The sequence below is a fragment of the Bos grunniens genome, chromosome X, assembly GCF_055505025.1.
Source record: "Bos grunniens cultivar Pamir isolate PY7600 chromosome X, Bosgru_T2T1.0, whole genome shotgun sequence".
NCBI classification, from domain to species: domain Eukaryota; kingdom Metazoa; phylum Chordata; class Mammalia; order Artiodactyla; family Bovidae; genus Bos; species Bos grunniens.
The window spans coordinates 63,594,679-63,608,276 of NC_141194.1; the positions used below are offsets into that span (position 1 = coordinate 63,594,679).

Below are 13,598 nucleotides of genomic sequence, written 5' to 3' on the forward strand. Positions count from 1 at the left end.
TTGGGGGGTGGCACCCAGGTAGAAGAGTTGGTGGTAGCGGTGAAAGAGGCAAGAGAGCCAAGCCCTTTGACAATCAAGAGGGAAAAAACAAGTGGGTAAAGGGGAGCCAGTTGAGATCATCAACTTTGGGCTTGCAACTGGGAAAAAGGCCTTCCCCACCCATATCCTGCCATATTTCTGTTCATAATTTATGACTATGCCAGTTTTCTGGGGACCTGGTGTTGGTTCTCTTTTTTTTTTTTTTTTAATTGAAGTACAGTTGACTTACAATGTTGTGTTTAATTTCTGAAGTACAGCAAACTGACTCAGTTATACATGTATCTATTTTTTTCATATTCTTTTCCATTATGGTTTATCACAGGATATTAAATATGGTTCCCTGTGCTATGCAGTAGGTCCTTGTTGTTTATCTATCCTGTATATAGTAGCTTGCATCTGTGTTGGTCTTCTATCCTGAAAGATGTCTCTTCTATTTTCCAAGGTTACCTTGTTAACTTTCTTTCTTGACTACTGCTGTGTATTCCAACACAGCAACAGTAATAAAGTGCATAACTCTGACCTCTCTAGATGCATGCTTTAAAGTCTTAGTGCTCTTACCATTCCATCGATCCTTCAGCTCACCCTCCCAAAGCATCTGGTCCGATGGTTTATGGTCATTTTCACCTGTCCAGAGTCCCAAGGTATACCCTCATCTTAACAGTCAATAAACATTTGTGGATTGATTGCAGAATTTGTATTCTAGTTGGGGAGAGAATATGCCCTCATGAAATGAAGAGCCATGTAACCACCAGCACAAAATGAAAGAATACAGAGTTCATAGAAGCTTGGGAGGTGTAGAGTTGTTAAGTAATCTGTCAGGTTGGGTTAGTTGGGGAAAGTTTCCAAGGCATGTAAGTTTTTAGATTTGAATTTGAAATTTAAGGTGATGGACATGAGTTGGTGGAGAGGTGGACATTTTCAAACAAATGCACAAAGGGAGATAATGCAAGATATAACTCAAGCCAGGACAAGTACCTGCCCCACCTTGCCATTTCCCTATCTCAGCAGCTCTGCATGGTCTGCCACCACACCTGTTTCAGTTAGAAGAGAGCTCCTTGTGACCTAGTGCCCAAAAGGCTCCCCCCTCTACCAAATTCACTGTTTGTGCAGCCCTTACCAAATATCCCAGGCGTGGACAGGAAATGTCTGCAGTCATTGTGAGCAACTGTCTCCTATCTCTAGTCTGGACCTCAGGTGTGAATACACTGTCTTCTGTTTACCCCTTACATGACAAATGCATGTTGGAGTAAAAGAAGGTGGAAATATGTAGAATCAAATGGTTATGTTACCATGAGCAGACTAATATCACTTTGAAGGTCCAATGTGCTGTGGCCTCTGAGAAATTCTGGCTTGTATGGCTCTACAACCTTGATGGGAGGTAGGACTAGTCATCACAGTGCATGTATCAAGCCACACTGCCAATGGTGTAATTCTAGGCACTATATAGATAAGTTACATTACAGTCCCTATCCCTAGGAACTTTATGTCTAAGGAAAAATGGGACACGGCTAGGCGGTAAATAAATATGATACACTTATTAAAACGTTCTCAAATGTACAAGTGCAATGTGATTTGATTCCTTATCTCATTCATTCGACCAACATTTATTGAATGTCTACTATGTGGGGACGCAGAGATACATAAAACTTGTCTCTGCCTTCAAGGAGTTCACAGTTTAGTGGAAGAGATACCTAAAAGCAAGGAATTACAGTATGATACAGTTTATGGTGTATAACATAAGCCTGCAAAAAATGCTTGGGAATGCTTCCAGAAAAGGGAGAACTAATTGTACCTAAGGGAGACCAGGAAGGCTGAATAGGAGTTTTCCAGAATAAGAGACTTGGGGAAAGGATAATGAGAAGGAAAACATTCCAGGATGAGGAGGGAAAGGTATAAAAGGGTATGTATGATATTTCCAAGAAACAGTGCAAAACTCGGACTGATTGGAACTTAATGTGCCCAGTGAAAGAGAAAGCAGGAAAGGTAGCCTGAATCTGAAGAGCCCTGTATGCCTTGCTAAGGAGTTTGAACTTTATCACATAGGGAATAGGGAAAATCAAAGGAAGTTTTAAGCAGGGAAGTGCTAAGATCACATATAAGTGATACTTCAGTTCTCCTGCCTGCTAACTGTGTGACTTTGGGCAAGTCACTAAATCTCTGAGCATTAGTGTCCTTGTCTGTAAAATGGGTATAACAGGGGTATCTACCTCAGGGATGATTTGAGGAGTAAAGGAGCTAATGTACATAAAGCAATCAGCACACTGCCTGGCACATAATAAGTGCTCCATAAATTTTAGTTGTTATTACCAGGAGTGTTTCTTAGAAAAGTTATTTTGTTGACAGCAAAGAACATAAACAGCAGTTGGGAAAAACTTCATGGTAGGAGGTCGGCTTAAGGCGATACTGCAATTTAATCCACTGATAAATAAGATTTTGAACTGGGATTTGGATGTGGGAGGTTAGGGAGATGAAAAGACGAAGGGTAAGTCTAGCTTAGGAGACCGGGTACATTAGGACAACCATTAACCAAATTCAGAGATAAGAGTATCCAGAGGATAGGAGTGTGGGCGCAAGAACAGATAATGAGCTCTGTTTGGAACCTGTTGAATGAGAAGCGAAGCCGCTGAGGATGGGAACCTGGAGAATATCAATATTTGAGAAGAGGCCAGAAGAGTCAGTGGAGAAAACTGATTGGTCAGCAACCGCACTATCGGTGGGAACTGCGTATGCCGAGTGGAGGGCGGTAGGGGAGACACTACGATCAGCTAACCACTCGTTTATGTTCCCCAAGCCCTCTGACCAACTCTTCAACACTAAAACAACTCTATTTCCTCGTTAGTTCTTTGCTTCTTGCTTTTCGGTTTTCTGCTTCTTACAGAGACCGCATTTTTTTTTTTTTTTCCTTTTGCCCTCTTCTGACGGAAAGAGGGAACGGTCTAGCATCTCTCCACACGCTCATCTAGCGATCCTGAATCACTAGGGAGGAGGGAGGAGGGGGGAGGAAAATGATTTTTAACGAAAAGAAAAAGTCCGAGACCACCTCTAATAATAATAATTAATGTTCCCCCTCTCTATATCCTGCCACGCCGCTCTCCTGCCACCCTGATCGGGCTGACCGCGAAGTAGGACGGGAGATGTAGTCCCCATGCCGGACCAGGGTGGCACGACTAGAGAACTCGGTTTCCCAACCCGCTCTTCAGGCGCGTGCGCAGATGGCTGCCCTGGCGAGTGGTAAACAGAGACGTCAGGCGGGGGCCGCTGCTTGGAGCAAAACAAAAGGGAAACCCGGGGGGCGGGGGGTGGGGGGTTTGATAGGGGGATTGGTGCGGGAATTTGAGAGGCTGGGGCCGCGGAGACCTGGACCCGATAAAGAGGGGGGGAGGGGAAAGGCGGGGGGAGAGGGAGTCAGGGGAGGGGCAAGTGACGCGAGGGAGCGGGGCGTGGGGGAGGGCAGTGATCCGGGTGGAGGAAATTCAGGAGGAGTGTCCGGGGGGCAGCAACTTAAAAGGGGGAGGGAACTGCGGCTAAAGAGGCGTTCTGTGATGGGAGAAAGATTTGTGAGGGGATACGGAGCCTCAGGTTTAAAAGAGCAGGAAGCTGAGAGGTTAGGAGAAAAGTGCCTTCGCTAGGCGGAGGTTACAGGTGGTGTCTCAGAAAGAGCTCCGAGGCTGCAGCCTGTAGCAGAGAAGAAACGGAGAACTGTGTGCAAGGGACAGCTTAGGATCAAGCATCCAGGGGTGAGGGGAAGTTCGAGACTTTCTGAGGACTGGCAGGAATGTGCCCCCTGGCCCTCGTTGCTTCCCCCCTGAGGGGAGGCATCGCTAGGGACTGTGGCAGGCTCCTCTGAACGCTGAGCGGCGGAGGTCCAACTTCACGTATGGATCCAGTAAATGAGAATTCAGCCAGAGAGGCTGCCGCGATCGTAGACCTCGATCCCGACTTCGAACCCCAGAGCCGTCCCCGCTCCTGCACCTGGCCCCTTCCCCGACCAGAGCTCGCTCCCGAGCCGTCCGAGGCGTCCGAGGTGGAGTCAGGTCTGGGAGAGAAGGTACACCCGGAGGGGCGCTCGGACGGGCGCACCCAGCCGACCCTGTTGCCCGCCAGGCTCCCAGACTCGGCAGGGGGTCCCCAGCCCGGGATCCTGGGGGCTGTAACAGGTCCTCGGAAGGGAGGCTCCCGCCGAAATGCCTGGGGAAATCAGTCATATGCAGAACTCATCAGCCAGGCCATTGAAAGCGCCCCCGAGAAGCGACTGACACTGGCCCAGATCTATGAGTGGATGGTCCGCACGGTGCCCTACTTCAAGGACAAGGGTGACAGCAACAGCTCAGCAGGATGGAAGGTAACTATGATCCCCCTCAATACCTATCTGCCCCTGGTTCCCACCCGTCTCCTTACTTCTACTCTGCCTCCCCTTTTATACCCCTACCCCAGAGATCCACCTTCCGCGGTCAATTAGACAAGCGTTTACTTAGGACATAGTATATGCTGCTAGGTGCTTGATGCTGAAGGATCACAATGAATAAGACATTGTCCTTGCCCTGGAGAAAACTGAATTCTCTGCTCACTGCTCAACACTCCCAGCACTTTGGCTTGGGCTGCCCAAAACACTTATCCCCACAGAGAAGTCTTTATCCTATGTACAGCGGGAACTGTGTGGATTCCCTGCAGGAACCTAGCCTTCCCTCCTCCCCCACCTCCCACCCCAACACCTTTTCTCCCATTCCTGTGGGATTACTTGGATTCCCTGCTTGCCTCCCAGTACCTCAGGGTAGAAGTACTGTTCTAGGATTCTGCTACCCAAGAAGATGGAATGAATTGGCAAAAGGTAAAGAGTGATACCCCCGTGGGAAGGAAATGGATCTGACACACTAAGAGAAAAAAAAAAGGAGGGGCTGCCTCAGTTTACCCTATATAATGCTAAGAAACTCTCCCTAGTCAGGAGCTATCCAAGTTGTGGGGGGAAGTTTTCATTTGCTGTTGAGGAATATTCATGGGAAAAAATAGGGCTCTGACTTTAGAACACAAGGTCGGGGGTTCCCTTGGCCTCCCATGAGGAAACTGCGAGGAGGGATTGCACTAGATGCTCCGAAAGATTGTCCTGAGAAAGATGGGACTCGAAAAGTTAGGGAGCTTCAACTCCTACTGACGCCTTGTACTCCAGTAGGTGGTGAGACCAGCGTGCAAGGAAATACGGAAGGTTGAGTGAGCAGAGGGTCTTCTTCTAGGTATAAGAGATCGAGGGATTGAGTCTGCAGTATCCCTTGGGGTTGGGCAGAAAAGAAAGCAAGACAGCTGACTGAGACCCTTGGCACTATTTCTGGGTAGACTGCCACGCCACAGTCGCAGCTCATAAAGAGCTCCCCTCCTTGGACCCAGCCTGCACAGCTGTTTTTCTTTTCCCTTAGGTTCATTTTCCAGGGTAGAAGAAATAATCATGAGTTGTTAGTTATGCTGTGGGAGTGTAGTCCCTCCTTATAATTTACACTTATATTGGGTTTTCTTCATTTACAAAGTAGTTAAAAATTTTAATCTTCACAGCAGTTCTGAGATTCCACATGTTACGTATTAGGAAACTAAGGTATAGAATGGTTGGGAAACTTGCCAAAATCGGTAGAATGAGGACTTGAACTCAGGTCTAACTATAAATCATATGCTCTATCTGCTAATCCACGCTGCCATGGAATGATGGCAAAGCCAAATCAGGCCGAGTCTGGAGCCTACAAGGCTCTCACCCCTCACTCCCTACCCCCAAGCCTGAGCTGGCTTCCCTGGTGATATGCCAAGGTTACCACCACCCCACCAGGGGGCGGCACTCACTTAGAACAAGAAGGCTTAATTTAGGTGGCTTGGGGAGCAACCAGCAGGTGCCCTCCTTCCAAGAGGTAAAAACGGTAGGCTTCTAGGGAGCCAACCTCTCCAAGTAAGAGCCTGTAGGAGGTAGTAATTCCAAGGGCTAAAGAAGAAGGGATGAGCAAATGGCACTCATGGGTACCGAGTATAGGGAAGGGAATGAACCTTCTCAGTAGACGCAGAGTTAGAAATTGGAAAAGCAGGGGGGAAGTGGGGAGGGGGTAGAAATCACAGTGCCAGAAGTAACTGTGGCTCTTAGTTACTAAGAGCCCAGGCTGGATGGACAAGTGTGATTCCCTGAAGGAACCCAAAACATTAGTGCGGCCAGAGTAGTTGGAGTGCTGTTACTGCAGGGTCCCAGGGAGACAAGGAGTTCTTCGCTAGAGAGCCCTGGAGCAAGAGGCCACTTAAGAATATTTTCCCAGGCAAAGGCTCTCCTTATCTAGAGCATCTGGCTGAAACACATGAAGTGATTTCTGACTGTCCATAGCCTTAGCCTCCTAGTTGCTCCAAGGCCTCTGGGCTCTTCCCAAGTTTCTAAACACTAAAGAGCTTCATGTGGGAGGTCAAATGCCCCTAAGTTTAGAGTTCCTATGCAGAAGTTCCTGACGAGAAGTGGGGAAAAGGAGGTAAGAAAGAGAAGGGAGGTTCCTGAGGGGTGGGGGTGGGGTGGGGGGGGTGCGGGGGTGGTGGAGTGGGGGGTGGGGGGGTTGGGGAGGCCCTGCGGATACAAAGGGATGGTGCAACTAGCCTGGAGCAGCCAGTAGAAATAAGCTGCTCTAGGGGTTCAAGAAGCTGCCAATCTCAGCTCCCTGGGCCCCTGGGAAAAAAACTTATCTCTAGCAGAATATCAGCAGCGAGGGAGGAAGGAAAAACAGAGCTTCTAGTACCCAAGGCACTCAAGAGCTGACGGAGCTTCAAGGGGAGATTCGCCATTCTTCACCCAAGGGCCACCTGTCGATCAGGCAACAGATATTGATTATGTACTGGGAGCTTGGCACTCTGAGGGGGCCACTGCAGGAGGGCTGCCTACCTGGACAACATGTCCTGGCATTTACAATTGATAATACAAATTACTTGAAACTATAAACAACATAATATAGATTTGGGGAAATTTTGTGTGGAACAGATGAAAAATACTGAACAAGAAATCTGGCTGCAGAAGTCAAGCAACCACTTTAGGAAAGCAAGAGGACTGAAGGTTGATCTTGACAAGCTAGTAGAATTGAGAGAGGGGAGCTCCTCCAGACAAGGAGGGAGGGAGGGGCCTGGTGTATTTGAGGCACAGGGAGAAGCCTGGCCAGAATGTAGTTGAGGGTGTGTGTCAAGGAATCTGGAGGGGGGGGCGGCGGTGGAGGGAATCAGAAAAAAAAAAAAAAGGAATCTACAAATCCTGTAGAGTGCCAGGGCCCAAATGCCCTGTGTAGAGTGGAGCACCAGCCAGGCTAAGGTTCTAGCCCCTCAGCCTGTTCAGAAGACTGACTCAGGACAGGGTGGGTCTGTCCTGGGCTGCTGCTGTGCCACTGTCCTGTAAACTCCACCCAAGCTTGCACTCAAGGAAAGGGGTGGAGCTGTGGAATGCTCTTTCCCACTGGAGCCTAATTCTTGATGAACTAGGAGTGCGTCTTTCCAATGCTTACAAGCCCCAGGCAGCCCCCAGAGACTTGGGTCGGGTAGAGGGCTGTGAGCTTTTCAGGGGGAAGTGGGTGCAGCGCCCTGTGAATAGGTCGAGGCTCTGGTTGTCTCCCCACCCTCTGTGCAAAGAGGTCTGGCCAAGAAGCTTGTCTTCAGGTGGGAATTGTGTGTGGTCGCCTCCCCTGCCACTACTTCCCACCCCTACTGTTGCCTGTTTTCCCCTCAAATTTGACTAACTTTGCATTTCCAGGACTGCCCCCGCCCCGGCCACGCCCCAGTGTCCTTTTTGACTGGACTGCTGACCACTGACCTCCCTTTCTTGTTGCCTCTGCCCCCTCCAGAATTCGATCCGCCACAACCTATCCCTGCATAGCAAGTTCATCAAGGTTCACAACGAGGCTACTGGCAAGAGCTCCTGGTGGATGCTGAATCCGGAGGGAGGCAAGAGCGGCAAGGCACCCCGCCGCCGGGCAGCTTCCATGGATAGCAGCAGCAGGCTGCTCCGGGGCCGCAGCAAAACCCCCAAGAAGAAACCAGCTGTGCTGCCCGCTCCACGTGAAGGTGCCACTCCAAGGAGCCCTGCTGGCCACTTTGCCAAGTGGTCAGGCAGCCCTTGCTCTCGAAACCGAGAGGAAGCCGATGCATGGAGCACCTTCCGTCCACGAAGCAGTTCGAATGCCAGCACTGTCAGCACCCGGCCCTCCCCCAGGGAGCCGGAGCCTGAGGTGCTGGCAGAAGAAGAAATGCCAGCCTCAGCCAGTGGCTATGCAGGGGGTGTCCCTCCCACCCTGAAAGAAGATCTGGAGCTGTTAGATGGGCTCAATCTCACATCTCCCCACTCGCTGCTGTCTCGGAGCAGCCTCTCTGGCTTCTCTTTGCAGCATCCTGGGGTTCCGGGCCCCTTACACACCTACAGCACCTCTCTCTTCAGCCCAGCAGAGGGGCCCCTGTCAGCAGGAGAAGGGTGCTTCTCAAGCTCCCAGTCTTTGGAGGCTCTGCTCACCTCTGATACACCACCACCTCCTGCCGATGTCCTCATGACCCAGGTAGATCCCATTCTGTCCCAGGCTCCAACACTTCTGCTGCTGGGGGGGATACCTTCCTCCAGTAAGCTAGGCACGGGGGGTGGCCTGTGTCCTAAACCCCTAGAGGCTGCAGGCCCCAGCGGTCTGGTTCCCACCCTCCCGATGATAGCACCAGCACCACCTCCAGTCATGGGGGGGGGGCCGGTCCCCAAGCCCCTGGGGGCTCCTGTGCTCACACCTCCTACTGAAGCTCCAAGCCAAGACCGAATGCCTCAGGATCTTGATCTCGACATATACATGGAGAACCTGGAGTGTGACATGGATAACATCATCAATGACCTCATGGATGGGGACGAAGGACTGGACTTCAACTTTGAGCCAGGTATGGCCCATCTTAGTCATGGCAGCATCTCACAACCTATTCCTGTTCCTAGGTGTCCAGCTAGTCCTGTGATCTAGCAAGGGGGAGATTGAGAACAAGGGGTAGCTGGAGGTCCCAGGGAATTAGAGGGAGGACGTCCCTTTAGAGTGGCATAGTTTCCAGATGGGACCCCCAAGGCCCCTCAGCAGTGCTCACCGCTACACGGAAGCGCGGGAGAGATGGGGGACGGGCTGTCTGTTTTCCTTAATGTGGTTCTTGCTGATGGAAAGTTGTCATGCCCCCAGATGAGCCTCTGACCTTGTCCTCTGTTTTTTCTTCCCACAGATCCCTGAGCCATGGCTGGAAGCTTCATTCCCTGCTTCAGAGACAGAACCAGGCGTGCCCATATCCACTCTTTACCCTTGACCCCTCCCAGGGAATTTGGGACCCTGCTTTAGAGCTAGAGTAGGGTCTGCTCACCTGGGTACTGAGAAAATTATAAAGATATAGCTGGGGGGTGGGGAGGGAGAGGGGAGGGGAAGGGGAGAGGGTTTATTCTCACTGTGCCAATTAGGGAGCCATCCTCGGCTCCCCACCCCACGCATTCCCACCCCATAGATTTTGTAGCATGGGCGGGCAATACTGTTGGAAATGTGAAGTCACCAGTGGCCTTACCCCTGCCTTTGGGAGCAGGATTTTTTTGTAGAGTCTTATCTGAGCTGGTCCAGGCTGGATTGAGCTTGAGATTTTTATTCAGTGGCCTCTTGGGCCAGTGGTGTGGGATTGGGGGTGTAACAGGGATCTGGAAGGGCCAAGGTATGAAGCCTGGAGTGGCTGTGGCTCACCAAGGCAAATCACCCTTGGAAGACTACAGATAACAGAAAGGCTTTTTGTAAACCTTTAAAGAAATATAAACACGTAATAGGGAGATGTTTAACAGTGGCAAGGTGTTAGTGATGGGGAGAATGATTTTTTTCTTTTTGGAAGGCTTTGCCATAGTCACCTGATGCAAACACTACAGATATTATTCCTGGAAACACGGGGGAGACAAGGGAGAGAACCCTAGGCCTGCAGAGAGCAGGGGGCAAGGGGAAGAGCTCCCATGAGGACCAGGTCTAGAACATGGTCTGCGCTGAACTAGCTTGGAGTTTCCCTGAGGAAAAGCTAAGCCAGGTGCCTTCATCCTGTCACCTTGTGCCTGGGAGTGTGTGGTGGTGGGGTGCAGCCACACTCTCTCATGACCCCTTGTGGGTTAGTGCTATGGTGGGAGAGTGCAGTTTAGGGCCTGGAATGAGTCTGTGGCCTGGGAAGGGGATGGGAGGGGGGAGAAGAGAAGGAGGGAAGGATTTAGGGTGGTAAAGTTAGGCACAGAGACCTCCCTGTTCCAGGCCCCAGACAGCTGTCCCTGCCCTTCTTCCCCTTGCCTGACTGCAGGGGTTATGGGGAAGTGTGTGTGGTGGCAGGCAGGGGGAGGGGCGGAACAGGGCAGGGGGAGCTGGGGAGCTTGGCTGAGGGTCTGGGAAATGAGCAGGGATGGAGGAGAATGTAGATCAGGTTTACTAGCACCTGCTAGGGAAGGCCATCTGGGGCTCATTCTCCACCCTAGCCCCCAAAGCAGTCCCTCCCCCAGTCCTCTTTGCATTGTCCCCTCCCCCGCCCCTGCTGTGGGTTCCCATCATTTCCTGTGTCAGCGCCTGGCCTACCCAGATTGTTTCGTGTGCTAGATTGGAGTGGGGAAGTGTGTCAAATCAATAAATGAATTAATTCAATAAATGCCTATAACCAGCTCTGGTTTCTGCTGCCTGTCTGTTCCCCTGTGGATAAGGAAGGAGCCGGGATAGGGACTGCCCAGAGGCAGACTGGTGGGGGGCAGGGGAATTTCAGCCGGGGACTTGGTGGAGTACGGTGGGGGAGGGAAGATGCCCATCCCATCACCTAACCCCAGCAGGAGTAGGCGGGCTGTGATAGGCCTCCCAAGGGGAGGTTGTCTGGTCGGAAAAGACCCCACCCCCTACTCTGTCCCTCAAAGGCTTATTGTACTACACTTCGCTGCCTTTCCTCACCCCCCACCCATGTGCTTGCCCCTGCCCTCTCCTGCTCCTACGGATCCTGAGAGCCTCCACAATGCCTGGGGCAGATTTAAGCCTTGGTGTCGATATTGGGAGAAGTCTTTCTTGAAAAAAGGAACCTCACATTAAATGCCAGTGATTTCACTGCAGCTCTCACTTGGTCACTTTATTTTGTTAGCGATGTTTATCCTTCCTACTGACAAAGTCCGCTCTGGTCTTCAAGACGGGAGCCCTGCGAGTGGTCCCCTCTTCATCTGATCGTCCTGATGATTTGGACTGGAAAAGGAAAGGGTCAGTAAGTAAAAAGGCCCCTGCAGAGAAGTTTTCTACAAACTAGGGCCAAAGGCAGGACCAAAGAGGTGAGAGGCAGATCTTGGGCATGAATGTTGGATTTGGGAAGGAAATTTACCCCAGAGAGCTGGGGCAGAGGAGCCTTCAGTAGACAGGTGGGGAAAGGAGGCTCCTGGGACAGACCATGTTTGGTAAGGCTTACTGTGAGGTTCACAGAGGATTCAATTGGAACGACTTTCTTGGCTTCTTGGATTCTAAGCATTTTCACTCGACTCCTCTCCAGGAGGTCACATTGTGTACGCAAGGCATCTAGGAACCAGGGAAAGTCACCCCTCCACCACACACACACCTCTGAGTACTAGAGACCTTCCCTACCCATCCTGGCCCTTCCATCATTCACAGGATCACTTGGAGTAACCGGGCGTAAAGCTAGGCTGAGAAGTAACCCAAAGGTGCCTAAGCTTTACTCTTTTCAGTGGGAAGCAGGACACCAAGATTCCAAAAGCAGAAGATGAAGGGAAAGATGGAAATGAGATGGTGGGGATAGGGAGATGTACTGAGAAGATGGCTGAGAAATGGCAAGGAGGGGTGAGTGAGACACACACATCCACGTGGTTTAAGCCAAGCACCACTCCTGAAGTGGACCTAGATGCTAGACCCCTTTACCTAGGATCCTGTGATCCTACCTGACAGACTACACCAGCCCCAGCCTATATTCTCAATCACCCAGCTGAGTCCAGTACCCTCCACGTTCCTCCTTCCTCCATCATGCTGCTTACCAATAAGCTCGGGTTCTGGGTTCTTCAGGAGGGGCACAAATGCTTTGTAGGCACTCTCAACTCTAGTTCCTGTGAATACAGTAGTGCAATACACCCAGCCCCGTCACCCAGCCTCTCCCTTCCAAAGCCCAAAGTTTCAGGACCCTAATACTCCATACTACCTTGGGCTGGTGTAACTTATTTCCTCCCTTCGGGTCCATCCCTCAGCCAGGTCGGGGTGGGGGTTGGGGGCACAGAATGTGCTAACTTAACCACTGTCACAGAGGCAATGCTCTTAGGCTTGACTAGAGACAGTCAATTTGGATCTGGTCGATGGGGCCCTTATTTGAAGGATTGGATTCACAGTCCAACTGTGGGGCCTTGCTCTACCTCTGGGGAATGCTCCCAAGTCTCTACCTGGTGCCCCACGCTCCACCTTACAAATGTAGTAAGTGTTTCGAGCTGTAAGGAATTTGTTGGCATAGTCTCCAGGAGTCTTCATCAGAAAAAACAACTTCATTGTCCCCGTTTCATCACATAAATCGATGGTTTCTGGAGGGAGGCCACAGAGTAATTAAGGCAGCTAAGGAAGGGGAGCAGGAGTGAAAGGCGCCAGTGATCCTATCCAGAACAGGCTGAGGAAGCTGCAGGGATTCAAGGAGCTCTCTTCTTGCCACCAGGAAGACTCGGGGGCTCGAAGTAGTAGGCTTGATGACCCTACTACTTCAGACCCTTGGCCATGAGTTCCCTCCCCACACTCCTCACCTGTTTTAGGCAGCCCCACTTTACGGCGGGCATAATGCAGCAGCAGCAGGACAGAACAGTTAATATTGGCCAGAAACTGCTGATCATCTGAGAAGAGACGGGATGGGGCATGTGGCCCTTCCCCAGTTACACCATCCCTGTGCCCTCCACTGCCCCTCCAACACCCCCAACCCTACACATAGACTCCAGCTCTGTGATACCCCTCACCTCCATGTTTGATAAAGATGAACATGCTCTCAAGATCTTCTCACTCTTCAAAGAGAGTCTTGAGATGTCATGGCAGAAGGAGGGTGTCCTAGAGGCCTTGAGGGGCCAAGTGGGCCCATAAGATCAGGGGGCTGGAGAGGCAGATGGATTACATTGACTGAGGAGGCCCAGACTGGGCAGACAGGAGAGAGCTATGGGCAGTTGTGGATAACCAACATTCCCAGGGGTGGGGCCTGAGGCTGCAGCTGAGGGATTATGAGGTCAGAAGTGCTATGTGTGGCAGAAGGTGGAGGAAGGCTAAGGGGAGAAGAACCTGGGTAGGGTCTATAAAAATGTGTTGAAAATGGGGGCAATGACAATAACCAAAGAAAATCAGGGCAGCATGGTAAATCTTACTCTAAAATGGGCCCCAGAAAGAGTGTAGGACACCTAGAGTGAAGTCTGTTTCTGGAGCAGCACTCCTTCCCAGGGAATTTGTAGAGCTGTTGCTGCTGTGGCAGAGCCCATGGCTCCTGTTTTGTGCCCTCAGTACTGTGCCTCCCACCCTCATTGGATCCCACGTTTCCCTTGTTCCCCACCCCAACAATAGACATCC

The 13,598-nt window shown here is 51.0% G+C and overlaps 2 protein-coding genes across 3 annotated transcripts; one reads left to right on the forward strand and one right to left on the reverse strand.

Annotated features, from left to right (window-relative positions):
• The first annotated feature begins 3,569 nt into the window (after window positions 1–3,569).
• On the forward strand, window positions 3,570–10,700 carry FOXO4 (forkhead box O4). 2 transcript variants are annotated; one of them, XM_086389945.1, is made up of 4 exons: window positions 3,570–4,381; window positions 7,869–8,573; window positions 8,803–8,934; window positions 9,259–10,700. In XM_086389945.1, exons 1-4 carry the CDS (start codon window positions 3,917–3,919, stop codon window positions 9,337–9,339), a joined length of 1,383 nt encoding a protein of 460 aa, XP_086246071.1. In that variant the 5' UTR covers window positions 3,570–3,916; the 3' UTR covers window positions 9,340–10,700. The 2 variants fall into 2 exon arrangements, with proteins under 2 accessions (XP_086246071.1, XP_086246070.1); XM_086389944.1 differs by having other exon boundaries at window positions 7,869–8,934.
• A 421-nt stretch (window positions 10,701–11,121) lies between these two features.
• CXHXorf65 (chromosome X CXorf65 homolog) lies at window positions 11,122–13,028 on the reverse strand. The gene is made up of 6 exons (XM_086387127.1): window positions 13,004–13,028; window positions 12,797–12,883; window positions 12,449–12,583; window positions 12,053–12,121; window positions 11,476–11,582; window positions 11,122–11,258 (listed from the first exon to the last, which is right to left on the reverse strand). Exons 1-6 carry the CDS (start codon window positions 13,026–13,028, stop codon window positions 11,157–11,159), a joined length of 525 nt encoding a protein of 174 aa, XP_086243253.1. The 3' UTR covers window positions 11,122–11,156.
• Between the last annotated feature and the right edge of the window lie 570 nt (window positions 13,029–13,598).

Coding starts and splice junctions, on each gene's coding strand:
- CXHXorf65 (XM_086387127.1), bottom strand. CDS start 13,028: ATGTTCATCTTTATCAAACATGGAG. Junction 12,122..12,448: donor GGTGGAGCGTGGGGCACCAG/GTAGAGACTTGG, acceptor CTGTATTCACAG/GAACTAGAGTTGAGAGTGCC. Junction 11,259..11,475: donor AATCCTCTGTGAACCTCACA/GTAAGCCTTACC, acceptor TTCCTTTTCCAG/TCCAAATCATCAGGACGATC.
- FOXO4 (XM_086389944.1), top strand. CDS start 3,917: ATGGATCCAGTAAATGAGAATTCAGCCAGAGAGGCTGCCGCGATCGTA. Junction 4,382..7,868: donor ACAGCTCAGCAGGATGGAAG/GTAACTATGATC, acceptor TGCCCCCTCCAG/AATTCGATCCGCCACAACCT.